Below are 15768 nucleotides of genomic sequence, written 5' to 3' on the forward strand. Positions count from 1 at the left end.
TAATACAATATGGGCACCCTGAATGGCTCAGTTGGTTGAACATCTGACTCTTAATTTTGGATCAGGTCACGATCCCAGGGTTGTGGGATTGGGCCCATGTCCATGCTCAGCATGGAGCCTGCTTAAGATTCTCTCCCTCCTTCTGCCTCTCTCCCCCATTCACACTCTCTCTCTCAAATAAATAAAAAAAATTTTTTTAAACCCACAATATAAAATGCCATCAGAACAGAAACTTGTATTACACTTCTACCACACATTGGCTATCACAGTATTTACCCAAATCAGGTCAGCAAGGAGGCAAAATAGGTGCAGCACTATGCAGTAGTTGAAAGACCTGGCTTTGCTGTCAGAGACCCTAAGTGGAATCCCAATCAACTCTACATGTTCAAGCTTAAGTTGTTAGCTGTAAAAATAATACTTGTAATACTTATCTCTTAGAGTTGTTGTGAGAAATATTAAATGAGAAAATGTTTCTAAAGGGCTGAGCATAGAGGCCAAGACTCAGTATAGTCATCACTAATACTAAATGTTATAAAAGGATTGATGTTTTTTCCAATACTGAACCCAATATATAACAGAAAGAGGTAAGAAACAAATTTCATTTTACCTTCACTGGCCCCATCTTCTGTACATAAAATATTCTTGTTCCTATTAGAAAATCTGTCTATCCTAGAACTATGTCCATTATCTCTTTGTGATTTAAAAAGTGTTTTATCCTCATCTGACACATCACTTCCACTGGAACTCCATGTTATATCTGTAAGTCCACTGGTACTCTTAGATGCAGCAGTTTCTGTTAAAGAAAAAAGAAAATACATAAACACAATTAACTGATAGTTCTTTATCAGAATAAGATTTTATGCATGTTACTTTGCTGAAATCACAAATAATAAAATTCTAATGATAATGAAAGCAATGTCTTATGCCAAATCTTCCTGCCTGAAGTTCTATGTGAAGCACAAGATTCTTTGAATTAAAACCAAATTATAAGAAGAAAAAGAAGTAGAACAAATTGAGTTAAGTTATAAAAGACAAGGAAATTGGGGCACAAAGAGAAACTCAAAAAATTAACCGTGAAATAACTACAGAAGTATAACTTCCTAGAATATTTTATGAACCAAAAGAAAAACACAAAACAAACCATAAATCCAATACTTCTGTACAACAGAAATGCTTCTATGTGCCTCCTTTGCCATACTGGGAGCCCTGGTAGCAGTATTGTGCTTAAAAACACTTAACAGCAAACTTTTATTTAACTAAATTTGTTATTTTGAGGTAATAATAGATTCACCTATAGGCATAAGAAGCAATAAAGAGAGCCCTTGTATGCTTTACCCAGTTCCTCCAATGGTAACATTTTGCAAAACGTAACATCACAACCAGAATGTTGATTCTGATACACTCAAGACATAGAACAATCCCATCACCATGAGGATATCTTGTTACCTTTTCATTTTATTTATCTATTATTATTTTTCAAATAGGCTTCATGCCCAGTGCAAAGCCCAATGTGGGTTTGAACTCATGACCTGGAGATCAAGACCTGAGCTGAGATCAAGAGTCAGACACTTAAGCAACTGAGCTTCACAGGTGCCCCTTGTATTACCTTTTTTAAAGCCACATCATAGCTACCCTCTTTTCCCCAATTCTGAACCTCTGCAAATGAATCAGTTTTTACACTTTTGTAATTTTGTCATTTCAAGAATGATATACAAATGGAATCATACTATGTGACCCTTCAGGATTGGCTTTTATGTGGCATAATTCCCTGCACATTCATCCAAGTTGTTCTATGTAGCAACCCTTTCTTTCTATTACTAAGTAGTATTCCATGATTTGGATGCACCAGAGCTTGTTTATCCATTCAATAACTAAAGGGCATCTGTGTTGTTTCTAACTTGGGGTTATTATGAATAAAGCTGCTATAAATATTGCACATGGAGTTTTATGTGAATGCAATTTTCATTCTCTAGGATAAATGTCAAAAGGCAATTGCTGATTGTACAGTAATTGCATGTTTAGTCTTCTAAGAAACTCGGGGCGCCTGGGTGGCGCAGTCGGTTAAGCGTCCGACTTCAGCCAGGTCACGATCTCGCGGTCCGTGAGTTCGAGCCCTGCGTCAGGCTCTGGGCTGATGGCTCGGAGCCTGGAGCCTGTTTCCGATTCTGTGTCTCCCTCTCTCTCTGCCCCTCCCCCGTTCATGCTCTGTCTCTCTCTGTCCCAAAAATAAATAAAAAACGTTGAAAAAAAAATTTAAAAAAAAAAAAGAAACTGCCAAACTATTTTCCAGAGTGGCTGTACCATTTTACAGTTCCATCAGCAATGTATCAGTTTCTCCATATCATTTACAACATTTGATGTTGTCACCACTTTTTATTTTAGCCATTCTGATAGATGGAAAACCTAGAAGGAATGGGGCTACTCCATCTTGGTGTAATAGGAAGTTCACAGAAAATTTTTCTGATAGTGATCAGAAAAGGAATATATACTTCATAAAAATCAATTTTTCTACTTATATTTATCTAATTGAGTTATAATGTTAAACTTAAAAAAAGTACCTTAGACACATTACAATGAGATTAAGAGATTAGATATTATAATTCAAGTTTTACAGAAGAGGAAACAGGCTCAGAAATTAAATGGCTTCGGGCGCCTGGGTGGCTCAGTCAGTTGAGCCTCCGACTTCAGCTCAGGTCATGATCTCACAGCTTGTGGGTTCGAGTTCCGTGTTGGGCTCTGCGCTGACAGCTCAGAGCCTGGATCCTCCTTCAGATTCTGTGTCTCCCTCTCTCTCTATCCTTTCTCTGCTCATGCTCTGTCTCTCTCTGTCTCAAAAATAAATAAACATTAAAAAAAAGAAGTTAAATGGCTTCATTTAATACATATTTACATAACAACTCTGATATAGTAAACCTTGAGGAAACAGAAAAATAAGAAAACTCCTCCCTCAAGTAATGCATGGTCTGAAAGGTATGAAAAAATGCAATTGCTCCACTTTGTGTTGATCAGGAAAGGAGATTCGCTGACAAGATGATGTCTGAAAATACAGTACTTACAAAGGCACAAAACCAGAAAATAATTATATACATTTATTGACACTTACTTTGTGCCATGAACACCCAGAATTACTAAAGTTGTCTACCTTCAAGATACAAAATTAAAAATAAACTAAAGTTCATCCATATAGATTTAAATAGCTAATAAAAACTAAACTGTGTATATATTGCAAAAGACATTATCAAACCCTTATATTATTATGCATCAGGAAGAGTAAACTGAAAAGGAAGGAGTGGAATGCTATAGACTGAATGCTTATATCTCTTAAAATTTACCCTGTTGAAACTTAATCCCCAATGTGTGAGATTAAGAGGTGGGGATTTGGGGGTGATTAGGTCATGAGGGTGAAGCCCTCATGAATGGCATTAGTAGTCTACAAAAGAAGCCCCCAGAGAGATTGCTGACCCCTTCTTCCATGTGAGTCCACAGCAAGATGATACTGTCATGAACCTGAAGTGAGTCTTCACCAGACACTGAATATACTGGACCTCCAACCTCCAGAACTGTGTGAAATAAATTTCTGGTGTTTATAAGCCACCTAGTCTGTAGTATTATTGTTATAGCAGCTTGAACAGACTGAGACAGGAAGTAAAGCTACTGCTATTTTCAGATTCTATAATGAATTTATGGAATTCATAAACCCCTGAATTATAGGTACTTTATATAATTTATATAGATAAAATCACTACAGATAAAATGACTTCTAGGAAGAACATTAGCTAGACTGAGAATAGTTACAACAGGTAAGCATTTTGGGTAACCACTGCATGCAGGCATTGTGCTAGCACGTGGTGTTATGGACTGAATTGTGTTGCCCCAAAGGTCATTCATATGTTTAAGTTCCAACATCCCAGCATCCCAGAATGTGATTATTTGAAGACAGGGTCTTTACAGAGGTGTCAAATTATTCTAATATGACAAGTGCCCTCACAGGATACAGTCAGGACACCAAGGGGCCAAAGGAGATCCCTGAGGTCCCAAGCCCTGACTCTCCCTGCCCACCCACAGGGTAACTGAGTACGGCAGCAGTCAGCAGCCTCCCTGATATCCATCCCCTTTTTTTCCTTACTAACAAAACCCCAATTTTATTTGAGAAGCAACATACATATTTAAAAATCTTTAATTTCACTGAAGTCCCTTTAGTAGAAGTGACCCTATATAACAAGTTCTGGCCAAAGGTTGAGGTCCAGGGGGGGCGGGATTCCTTTCCAGACAAAAAGTATACCTGGAGAGAATCCGCAAAGCCCACACTCCTCTTGAGAATTGGGCCCGGAGAATTCAGCTTCCACCTCATGACGGCAAGAACAAACTCCACACTAAGGCTGCCGGACTCAGAACAATTCTGACTCCCTGAACTTCTTGTTGCAGGAGATAAATTCAACTCCATTTCTTCACACACTCTAACAGTTTCTATGTATCTGCAACTGAAAGCTTTCCCTAACTAATTCACCAAGTTAAGAATTCCACTGCCTGAAATAGTACAGTCCTTATATAATAGGTCATAACTTTATTTCCCAAATCAGAAATTTTAAATTCTGGGGCTGTGAGCCTAAGCTAACCTACCGGGCTCTGCTCATTAAGAGTAAATCCAGGAAGGACACATGAAAAATTTTAATAATTACTTATAGGAAGAAAGACAAAATGTGATAGATGGTGACAAAGATTAGAGAGAGATTTCTCAAAAATATGTTTTTTACATTTTGGAAAACACAAATATACAGTCTACCCAAACTATGTTAAATAACTTTTTAAAAGAAAGTAAATAAATCAAAGAAGGATATATTAGTCTTATACCTTTTCTGTCAATAAATCAACAAAAATATTACCTTCCTTGGGTCTCAGGGATAATTCAAGGTGCTTCTCTGTAACAATCTTCTTTTCAGCCGTTAACAACTGCAGGAAGAAGGAGAAGGAGAAGGAGGAGGAGGAGGAGGAGGAGGAGGAGGAGGAGGAGGAGGAGGAGGAGAAGGAGAAGGAGAAGGAGAAGGAGAAGGAGAAGGAGAAGGAGAAGGAGAAGGAGAAGGAGAAGGAGAAGGAGAAGGAGAAGAAGAAGGAGAAGAAGAAGGAGAAGAAGAAGAAGAAGAAGAAGAAGAAGAAGAAGAAGAAATTTATAACAAGGGCTAAAACCAAAACTATTTTGTAATACTCAAAACCTTAAACTATACCCTCCTTAAAATATCCCTGTTTTATTTATATTTACCAGTAAGTATTTTCAAAGCACATACTCCTCATATATATATAAATATTTTTATATTTTCCCAGAATCTAAACAGAGAACCATTAAAAGTTTATAACAGTATTCTATTTTGTACACATTTATATTATCAGTATTTCAAAATCTGCACATATACAAAAATTAACTAGAATATCTTGTTGCCAAAAGATTCTAAGGATATAAAAGCATTTCATAAATATATTTCTTGTGAAGAGCAGGATGCTCAAAGATTTTATCTTCTGAGAAACTTCTCAGCATGTAACCTTCATTTACAAAAAAGTACAAAGGTTGTGCCTAGCATAAAGAAGTGGCAAAAATGAATTCAAGGTTGAGCAAAGAAGAATGTAGTAATTACTGTATCCTGAAATAAGGAAAGGAATTCCAAAGAAATATAAATACAGTGGCCTGAACACTCAGGAATCTAAGATTTATCTCAAATTTGGCACTCAAGGAAACAATTTTACAACTACTTTACCAGGGTCCCAGAAGTGTCCTGAAATCCTTCTCCACACCTGAGCCATGCTTCAGAGAGAGAGGCAGTTGCCCCCACTGTCCTGAGACCTGCTCTTCTGAACTTCAGTGGACTCCCTCCAGGTAAGGATGGGTATTCTATATCCCAATTTCTTTTTCTCTGTGGAGATTGTTTTTAAAGAAAAACAAAAAAAACAAAAATGAAATCACCTTCATAAATATATATTAACTTGACAATTAACAATGTGGAAACATAGGAATGGCAATGGTGAAGGCATAGTTTTTAAATGTCTCTGAATCCCCATGTAAAAAAGAGTAACAAGAAAGCAAAACAAAAAGCACAGAAGCATGTACAACTAGAGAATAAATTCCAAAATACAAATGGGTAAGGACAAACATTCAACCCTGCAAAGTCCTACATATGCTCCTATTTGAGAGCAAAGCTGTGAGAAGTGAAGGAGCAAAGGAGAATTTGAGCACAGAGACATGTGGTGTTCACTAGGAAGTGGGGCAGGCGATCTGAGAATGAAATGGTACCTAAAACAGGGTGAGGGCAAGAGTTCCACTCAAGAAGATCCAAAGGAGTGGGGGCAGTCTAGGGATACTCAGTACTTGTGAGCCAGGACTACGTTCTTGGACAGGACCCCATACTGTGGAGAAACTGCTAGCAGTGGAATCTGCTAAGCAGCACAGGGATGGTACAGACAAAAAAGAAAAGGTCCAAGTGGAGTTGAGGAAAAGAAATGAGCCAGGAAATATCTAAATAACAAATTAACAAGTGGCCATAACTTGCAAACTACAAGAAAACAACAGAAATTAGAAAAGTTATTTTGAATCCTGCCTTCTTCTAAAAATTCACAAAAACTGTAACATAAAAATAAGCAATAGAAAGAGATCAAGTTCAAATCCCATACAAAATTATTATTACAAAAAACAGAAAGGAGTAGAATAACATCCCAACACACAAAGAAAGCACAACAAAGACATATTCATAAAACAGAAAAAGTGTAACCTACTATTTGAAAATAAGACATTCAGATTATAAAAACTCAGAAATGAAGTAACAAAACCTAAGAGGTAGAACAAAGTTTAAAAATCAGCTCAGGGAAAGAGCCCAAATGTCCACTGACTAATAAGTGGATAAAGAAGACGTTGTATATACACACAATGGACTATTATTCAGCCATAAAAAAAGAATGAAATCTTGCCATTTGCAACAACATGGATGGAACTACAGTGTATTATGCTAAGTGAAATAAGTCACTCAGAGAAAGACAAATACCATATGATTTCACTCATATGTAGAATTTAAGAAACAAAACAGATGAACATGGCAGAGAGGGGAGAGAGAGAAACACAAACCATTAAGCAGACGTTTTTTTTTTTTTTAATGTTTATTTTTGAGAGAGAGAGCACATACACGAGCGAGTCGGGGAGGGGCAGAGAGAAAGGGAGACATAGAATCCACAGCAGGCTCCAGAGCCCAATGCAGGGCTCAAAACCACAAATTACAAGATCATGACCCGAGCTGAAGTCAGACACTTAACTGACTGAGCCATGCAGGGACACCAAACAGACTCTTAAGTATAGAGAACAAGTTGAGGGTTGGTAGGGAGGAGATGGGCGGGGGATGGGTTAAATGATGGGGATTAAGGAGGGCACTTGTAATGAGCACTGGGTGTTATATGTAAGTGATGACTCACTAAATTCTACTCCTGAAATTAATATTACACTATACATTAACTAAAAGCTTAAAACAAAAAATAAAGTGACATATTCTCTTAACATGGAAAAAAAAAAAAATCCGCTCAGGAAAAAAAAAGACTAAACTGGAAGGAATCCAAGAACAAGTAGCTATCACAGATAATATCTTAAGAGATATAGAAAGTAATAAGGTAGAAATTTTAAATTTCACCCACCTCCGGTGAAGAAAATAAAAGGATTCAAGAGAAAGAGTGATTAAATCTCTCTTAGGATCCAACATACAGATAAGAACAATCCTTGAAGAAGAAAACCAAGATAATGGGATAGAACAATTTTTTTAAAAGACTTAATACCTATTTTCTCAAACTGTTTCAAAAAATAGAAATGGAAGGAAAGCATCCAAACTCATTCTATGAAGCCAGCATTACCCTGATTCCAAAACCAGACAAAGACCCCACTAAGAAGAATTATAGGCCTATATCCCTCATGAACCTGGATGCAGAAATCCTCAACAAGATATTAGCAAATCGAATTCAACAGTACAGTAAAAGAATTATTCACCATGATCAAGTGGGATTTATTCCTGGGCTTCAGAGCTGCTTCAATATTCACAAATCACTCAAGGTGATACTCCACATTAATCAAAGAAAGGATAAGAACCATATGATCCTCTCAGATACAACATTTGACAAAACACAGCATGCTTTCTTGATAAAAACCCTCAAGAAAGTAGGGATAGAAGAAACATACCTCAACATCATAAAAGCCATAAATGAAAGGCCCACAACTAATATCATCATCAATGGGGAAAAACAGAGCTTTCCCCCTAAGGTCAGGAACACGACAAGCATGTCCACTATCACCACTGTTGTTCAACATAGTATTGGAAGTCCTAGCCTCAGCAATCAGACAACAAAAAGAAATAAGAGGCATACAAATTGGCAAAGAAGAAGTCAAACATTCACTCTTTATACATGACATGATACTCTATATGGAAAACCTGAAAGATTCCACCAAAAAACTACTAGAGCTGATACAGGAATTCAGCAAAGTCACAGGATACAAAATCAAAGTACAGAAACTGGTTGCATTTCTATACACCAATAATGAAGCAGCTAAAAGAGAAATCAAGGAATCAATCCCATTTATAATTACACCAAAAATCAGAACATAGCTAGGAATAAACTTAACCAAAGAGGTAAAAGATCTGTATGCTGAAAACTATAGAAAGCTTATCAAAGAAATTGAGTAATACACAAAGAAATGGAAAAAGATTCCAAGCTCACAGATTGGGAGAACAAATATTGTTAAAATGTCTATACTACCCACAGAGAACAAACTAAGGGTTTGGGGTGGGAGCGGAAGAGAGGAAAAAGAGGTGATGGGCATTGAGGAGGGCATTTGTTGGGATGAACACTGGGTGTTGTATGTAAGTGATGAATCATGGGAATCTACTCCCGAAATCAAGAGCACACTGTATACACTGTATGTTAGCTAACTTGACAATAAAATATATTTTTTAAAAAATGTCTATACTACTCAAAGCAATCTACACATTCAACACAATCCCTATCAAACTAAAACCAGAATTCTTCACAAAGCTAGAACAAACAATCCTAAAATGTGTATGGAACACGAAAAGGCCCCGAATAGTCAAAGTAATATTGAAAAAGAAAATCAAAGCTGGATGCATCACAATTCCAGACTTCAAGCTGTTTTACAAAGCTGTAATTATCAAGACAGTATGGCACTAGCACAAAAACAGACACGTAGATCATTGGAACAGAATAGAAACAGAACAAAGAACCCAGAAATGGACCCACAAATGTATGGCCAACTAATCTTCAACTAAGCAGTAAAGACTATCCATTGGAAAAAATAGTCTCTTCAGCAAATAGTGCTGGGAAAACGGGCCAGTGACATGCAGAAGAATGAACCTGGACCCCTTCCTTACACCATACACAAAAATAAATTCAAAACAGATGAAACACCTAAATGTGAGACAGGAAACCATCAAAATCCTACAGGAGAAAACCAGCAGCAACATTTTTTTTTTTTACCTTGGCTGTAGCAACTTCTTATTTGACAAGTCTCTGGAGGCAAGGGAAAGGAAAGCAAAACTTAACGATTGGGACCTCATTAAGATAAAAAGCTTCTGCAGGGACCCCTGGGTGGCTCAGTCAGTTAAGCATCCGACTTCGGCTCAGGTCATGATATCGCAGTTCACTGGTTCAAGCCCTGCGTTCAGCTCTGTGCTCAGAGCCTGGAGCCTGCTTCGGATTCTGTGTCTCCCTATCTCTCGCAAAAATAAAAATAAACATTAAAAAAAAAAAAAAAAAAAGATTCTGCATAGTGAGGAAACAATCAACAAAACTAAAAGACAACTGATGGAACGGGAGAAGATACGTGCAAATGACATATTGGATAAAGAGTTAGTATCTAAAATGTATAAAGAACTTATCAAACTCAACACTCAAAAAACAAATAATCCAGTGAAGAAATCAGCAGAAGACAATAGACACCTTTCCAGAGAAGACATCCAGATGTCTAACACACATGAAAAGATGCTCAGTATCACTCATCATCAGGGAAATACAAATCAAAACCACAATGAGATACTACCTCACACCTGTCAGAATGGCTAAAATTAACAAGTCAGGAAACAACAGATGTTCGCAAGGATGCGACCTTTTGCACTGTTGGCAGGAACGCAAACTGGTGTAGCCACTCTGGAAAACAGTGTGGAGGTCCCTCAAAAAATTAAAAGTAGAACTACCTTATAACCCAACAATTGCACTACTAGGAATTTATCCAAAGGATACAAAAATGCTGATTCGGAGGAGCACATGCACTCCCAATGTTTACAGCAGCTCTATCAAAAACAGCCAAAGTATGGAAAGAGCCCAAATATCTATCGACAAATGGATAAAGAAGATGTAGTGTGTGTGTGTGTGTGTGTGTGTGTGTGTGTGTGTGTGTGTATCTACATATACATACATATACACATATGCATATATATACATATATGCACATGTATATACATATGCATATACGTACGTATGTATATAATGGAACACTACTCAGTGATCCAAAAGAATGAAATCTTGCCATGTGATACAACGTGGATAAAACTAGAGTGTATTATGCTACGCAAAATATGTCAGTTAGAGAAAGACAAATATAATTTCACTCATATGTAAAATTTAAGAAAGACAACAGATGAAAATAGGGGAAGGGAAGGAAAAATAAGAAAACAGAGAGGGAAGCAAACCATAAGAGACTCTTAAATATAGAGAACAAAATGAGGGTCGCTGGAGTGGAGGTCAGTGGGGGGATGGACTAAATGAGTAATAGGCATTAAAGAGGGCACTTACTGGGATGAACACTGGGTGTTATATGTAATAGATAAATCCCTGGGCTCTACTCATGAAACCAAGATGACACTATGTTTACTAACTTGTATTTAAATATAAAAAAAAAGATGTGAGGGGTGTGTGTACATATATATATATGTACACATATATGTAATGTGGACTATTACCCATCAAAAAGAATGAAATCTTGCCATTTGCAGCAACATGGATGGACCTAGAGGATATAATGCTAAGCGAAATAAGTCAGAGAAAGACAAATACCATATAATTTCACTCATGTGGAATTAAAGAGACGAATGAACAAAGGGAAAAAAGGAGAGACAAAACAAGAACCACACTCTTTTTTTTTTTTTTTCAACCTTTATTTATTTTTGGGACAGAGAGAGACAGAGCATGAAGGGGAGGGGCAGAGAGAGAGGGAGATACAGAATCGGAAACAGGCTCCAGGCTCCGAGCCATCAGCCCAGAGCCTGACGCGGGGCTCGAACTCACAGACCGCGAGATCGTGACCTGGCTGAAGTCGGACGCTTAACCGACTGCGCCACCCAGGCGCCCCAAGAACCACACTCTTAACTATAAGAGAACAAACTGATGGGTACCAGAGGGAAGGTAAATTAGGGAATGGGGGAAATTGTGGATAGGACTTAAATAGTACATTTACTATGATGAGCAATGAGTAATATATAGAATTGTTGAATCATAATATTATACACCTGAAACTAACACACACTGTATGTTAACTGTAGCTGGAATTAAAAAAAAAACAACCTACCTTAACAAAAAATAAAGTGAGAAGTGTTACTCTACCCAATGTTAAGGACTATCTTATGGCTACAATAATCAAAACAGTGATTTTCACAAAGAAACTGAAACACAGATGAGTGGAACACTTCAAAAACCAGAAACAGACACTGACAGAAGTATTCAATTGTTTTTTGACAAAAAAACAAAACTTTATGTGTGTGTGTGTGTGTGTGTGTATACATACAGTACTACACAACTGAATATCCATAAGCAAAAAAATAACAACAATGAGAAGGATTTCAACCTAATGTCTTATACAAAAATTAACTCAAAATACAAAACAAATTTGAATGGTACTAAGATTCATCTCCTAAACCAGGACACTCTATCAATAATGGTAGCAGTAGCTTTTTGCCTATCACATAAACACAAAAACAGAGTCAAGAAAAATGAGGAATCAGAGGAATATATACCAAATGAAAGAAGATAAAACTTTAGGAAAAAATGAAACAGGAAAAATTCACCTGATAAAGTATTCAAAGTAATGGTCATAAAGAAGCTCATTGATCTGGGAAGAAAAATGGACTAAGCAGAGTAAGAACTTCAAAAAAGAGCTTAAACAAGGGTAAGAAAAGTACCAAATTGAAGTCTCAGAGCTGAAGAAATAACTGAACTGAAAAATACACTAAGGGCTCGACAGACTAGATGAAGCAGAAAGATTAGTGAATTGGAAAACAGAGCAAATGAACTCACCTAATCACAGCAGGAAAAAAAAAAAAAATGAATGAAAAAATGAAGATAGCTTACCTATAAGACAACATCAAGTGGTATAACATTTGCACCATAAGGGTCTCAGAAGGGGAAGAGAATGAAAGAGATTAAAAAAAAAAAAAAAAAAAAAAAAAAACTGTTTGAATAAATAATGGCTGAATATATCACTAGTTTGGGTAAAGAAAGACATCCAGATCCAGGAAACCCAGAGAATTTAAAAAAAAAAAAAAAGATGAGCCAAAAGAGCTGCACCAATACACATTAAAAACAAAATGTCAAAAGCTAAAGACAATGACTCTCAAAAGCAGCAAGTAAAAAACAACTTGTTATGTACAAGGAAACCCCCATGGGAAATCAGCAGATTCTTCAGCCAGGAAAAGGGAATGATATGATATATTAAAAGATACTATACTATACTGTAATATATATAATAAATGATAAAAGAGACAATATATTAAAAGAACTGGGCGGGGGGGAAGCACTTACAACCAAAAATACTCTAGCCAGCAAGGTTATCATTCAGGATTGTAGGGGAGATAAGGAGTTCCCAGACAAAAAAATTAAAGGAGTCCATCGCCATGCAACCAGTAATAGAAGTAATATTAAGAGACTTCTCCAAGCTGAAAAGAAAAGGCATAATTAGTAACAAGAAAACATAAAAGTAAAATTCTACTAGGAAAGGTATATATGTAATAACAACAGTGGATTGATCACTTATAAAGCTAGTGTGAACATTAAAAAACAAAAGTAGTAACAAGATCACTAAAACAGGTAAGGCAAACACAAAAATATGTAAAATATGACATCAAAAAAAAAAAAAACAAAAAAAAAACCAGGGTGGGGGAGTGTGTGTGGAATAAAAAGGTAGATTGATTTGTTTGTTTTTTAAGTAGTCTTCACACCCAGCGGGGATCCCAATGCGGGGCCTGAACTCACAACCATGAAATCAAGACCTGAGCCAAGATCAAGAGTTGGACATTCAACCAACTGAGTCATGCAGGCACCCAAAAATGTAGTTTTAAAATGCATTCAAACTGAAGCTGCTATCAACTTTAAATAGACTGCTATATGCACAGGCTAATATATATATATGTATGTATATATATATATATATATATATATATATATAGACACACACACACACATATATATATATTATATATATGCACAGGCATATATATATATATGTAACCACAAAGCAAAAACCTATAGTATATACACAAAAGATAATGAGAAAGGAACTTAACATAACGCTAAATAAAATCATCAAACCATAGGGAAGAAAGTAAGACAAGAAAAAGGGGACAGAGAGGAACTACAAAACAGCCAGAAAACAAGTAACAAAAGAGCAGTAAATACATAACTATCGATGATTATTTCAAAGGCAAGTGGACTAAATTCTATCATAAGACACAGAATGGCTGAATTGGTTTAAAAAAAAAAAAATCCGTAGTACCTACAAAAACTCACCTTAAGTGTGAAGAGACATAAAGACTGAAAGTGAATGGATAGAAACAGATGTTCCATGAATTGGAAACCAAAAGAAAGCTGGGGCGACTAGTTATACCAAACAAAATAGACTCTAAAAGAGTGTAACAAAAGACAATAAAAAAAAAGGATATTACATAATGATAAAAGTGTCTAATCCAACAAGAAGATATAACATTTGTAAATACTTATGCACCCAACAAAGAAGCACCTAAATATAAATGAATCTAAAGAGAAAAATTGCCAGCAATACAATAATAGTAAGGAACTTTCATAGTCCTCTTAAATCAATGGATAGATCGTCCAGACAGAAAATCAATAGGAAACATCAGCCCTAAAAAAGACATTAGACCAGAAAGACCTAATGGATAAATACAGAACATTCCAGCCAAAAGCAAAAGAATACACATTCTTCTCCAGTGTACCTCGAACACTCTCCAGTATAAATCATATGTCAGAACGCAAACAAGTTTCAATAAATTTAGAAATATTAAAATAACATCAAGCATCTTTTTCAACCAAAATGGTATGAGCTCTTTCACACAAAATAGGTATCAATTACAAGAAGAAAACTGGTAAACTCACAAATATGTAGAGCTTAAACATGCCACTGAACAATTGATGGGTAAATGAAGAAATCAAATGTGAAATCAGAAATAACTTGAGACAAATGCAAATGGAAATACTACATACCAAAGACAGGATGCAGTAAAAGCAGCTCTAAAAGGAAAGTTGACAGTGATACATGCCCTACTTGAAGAAACATGGAGAAAGGATAAATATCACATACACCATAGACATCTCACACACACACACCATGGAATACTAGTCTGCCATAAAAAAGATAAAAATCTCACCATCTGTGATAACATGAATGGACTTTATGCTAATATTATATAATATGCTAATATAATATGCTAATATGCTAAATGAGATAAGTCAGACAAAGACAAAAACAAATACTGTATGATTTCACTTATATGTAGAATCTTTCAAAAAAATTAACAAAACAAAACTTGTACATATGGAGACTAAAACGGTGGTTACCAGAGGGGACAGGGGTTGAGGGTAGGTAAAATTGGTGAAGGGGGTCAAAAGCTATAAACTTCCAATTATAAAGTAAATAAGTCATGGAAGTGTAATGTACAGCATGGTGACCATAGTCAATAATGTACTACACATTGGAAAGTTGCCAAGAGAATAAATCTTAATCACAAGAAAAAAAGTTTTTGTAATTTTGTATCGGGATGAATGGTAACTAGATTTATTGCACTGATCATTCTGCAGTATATGCAAATATCAAGCCATTATGCTATATACCTTAGACCTATATATTGTTAATTATACATCAATTTAAAAAAATAAGTAAAAGACATGAATGGATATTTCACCAAAAAGGATAGATTTGGCAAATAAACACATAAAACAGATTCAATATCCTTAGCCATCATGGAAATATAAATTAAAATAATAATTAGTTAATAACACACACCTATCAGAGTGACTAAAATAAAAAACGTGATGGTCAAACTTGCAGAATAATCTCTTATTAGAGGTAAGGACCTCTAATAACCCACTCCTTCATAAAAGGAATAAGAAGAGTAGCAAAAATAGTCCATCTAATTTTTCACAACTATAGGCTTGTAACAATCTGAATAGAATTTACCCAAGAAAACAACTGAATCTCAACATAAAAAATAAACTTCGTGTGTTTCAACTTGCCCTAGTTTCATACCCCCCTCTCTAGTTTCATGGCAGCTTTGAAAAGCAGTAGCCTCATAACCAGAGTAGCTGTGTAAACCAGCAGCCTAGCAGTCACAGAAGAGAGGAAATTGCATTTAGAGCTCCTCAAAAGGCCCTATCCCCAGAGTACTATCATAATCTGACCTGCCTGGCAGCTTTTAGGAAAAAACTTATAAACAAAATTTATAATTTGATTCAGCA

The 15768-nt window shown here is 36.0% G+C and overlaps 1 protein-coding gene across 1 annotated transcript in view; it reads right to left on the reverse strand.

The window, feature by feature from the left end:
* The window catches only part of SPIDR (scaffold protein involved in DNA repair), a 504871-nt gene that overhangs the window by 469257 nt on the left and 19846 nt on the right, over positions 1-15768 (reverse strand). The window contains exons 2-4 of the mRNA XM_086694922.1: positions 5748-5903; positions 4884-4950; positions 608-793 (exon numbers count right to left, since the gene is read on the reverse strand). Of these exons, the coding sequence (XP_086551048.1) occupies positions 608-793; positions 4884-4950; positions 5748-5903 (409 nt within the window). The remainder of the gene's footprint in view (positions 1-607; positions 794-4883; positions 4951-5747; positions 5904-15768) is intronic.

Source organism: Puma concolor, chromosome F2, assembly GCF_028749965.1.
Source record: "Puma concolor isolate L17-30 chromosome F2, mPumCon1.1.hap2, whole genome shotgun sequence".
Lineage (NCBI taxonomy): Eukaryota > Metazoa > Chordata > Mammalia > Carnivora > Felidae > Puma > Puma concolor.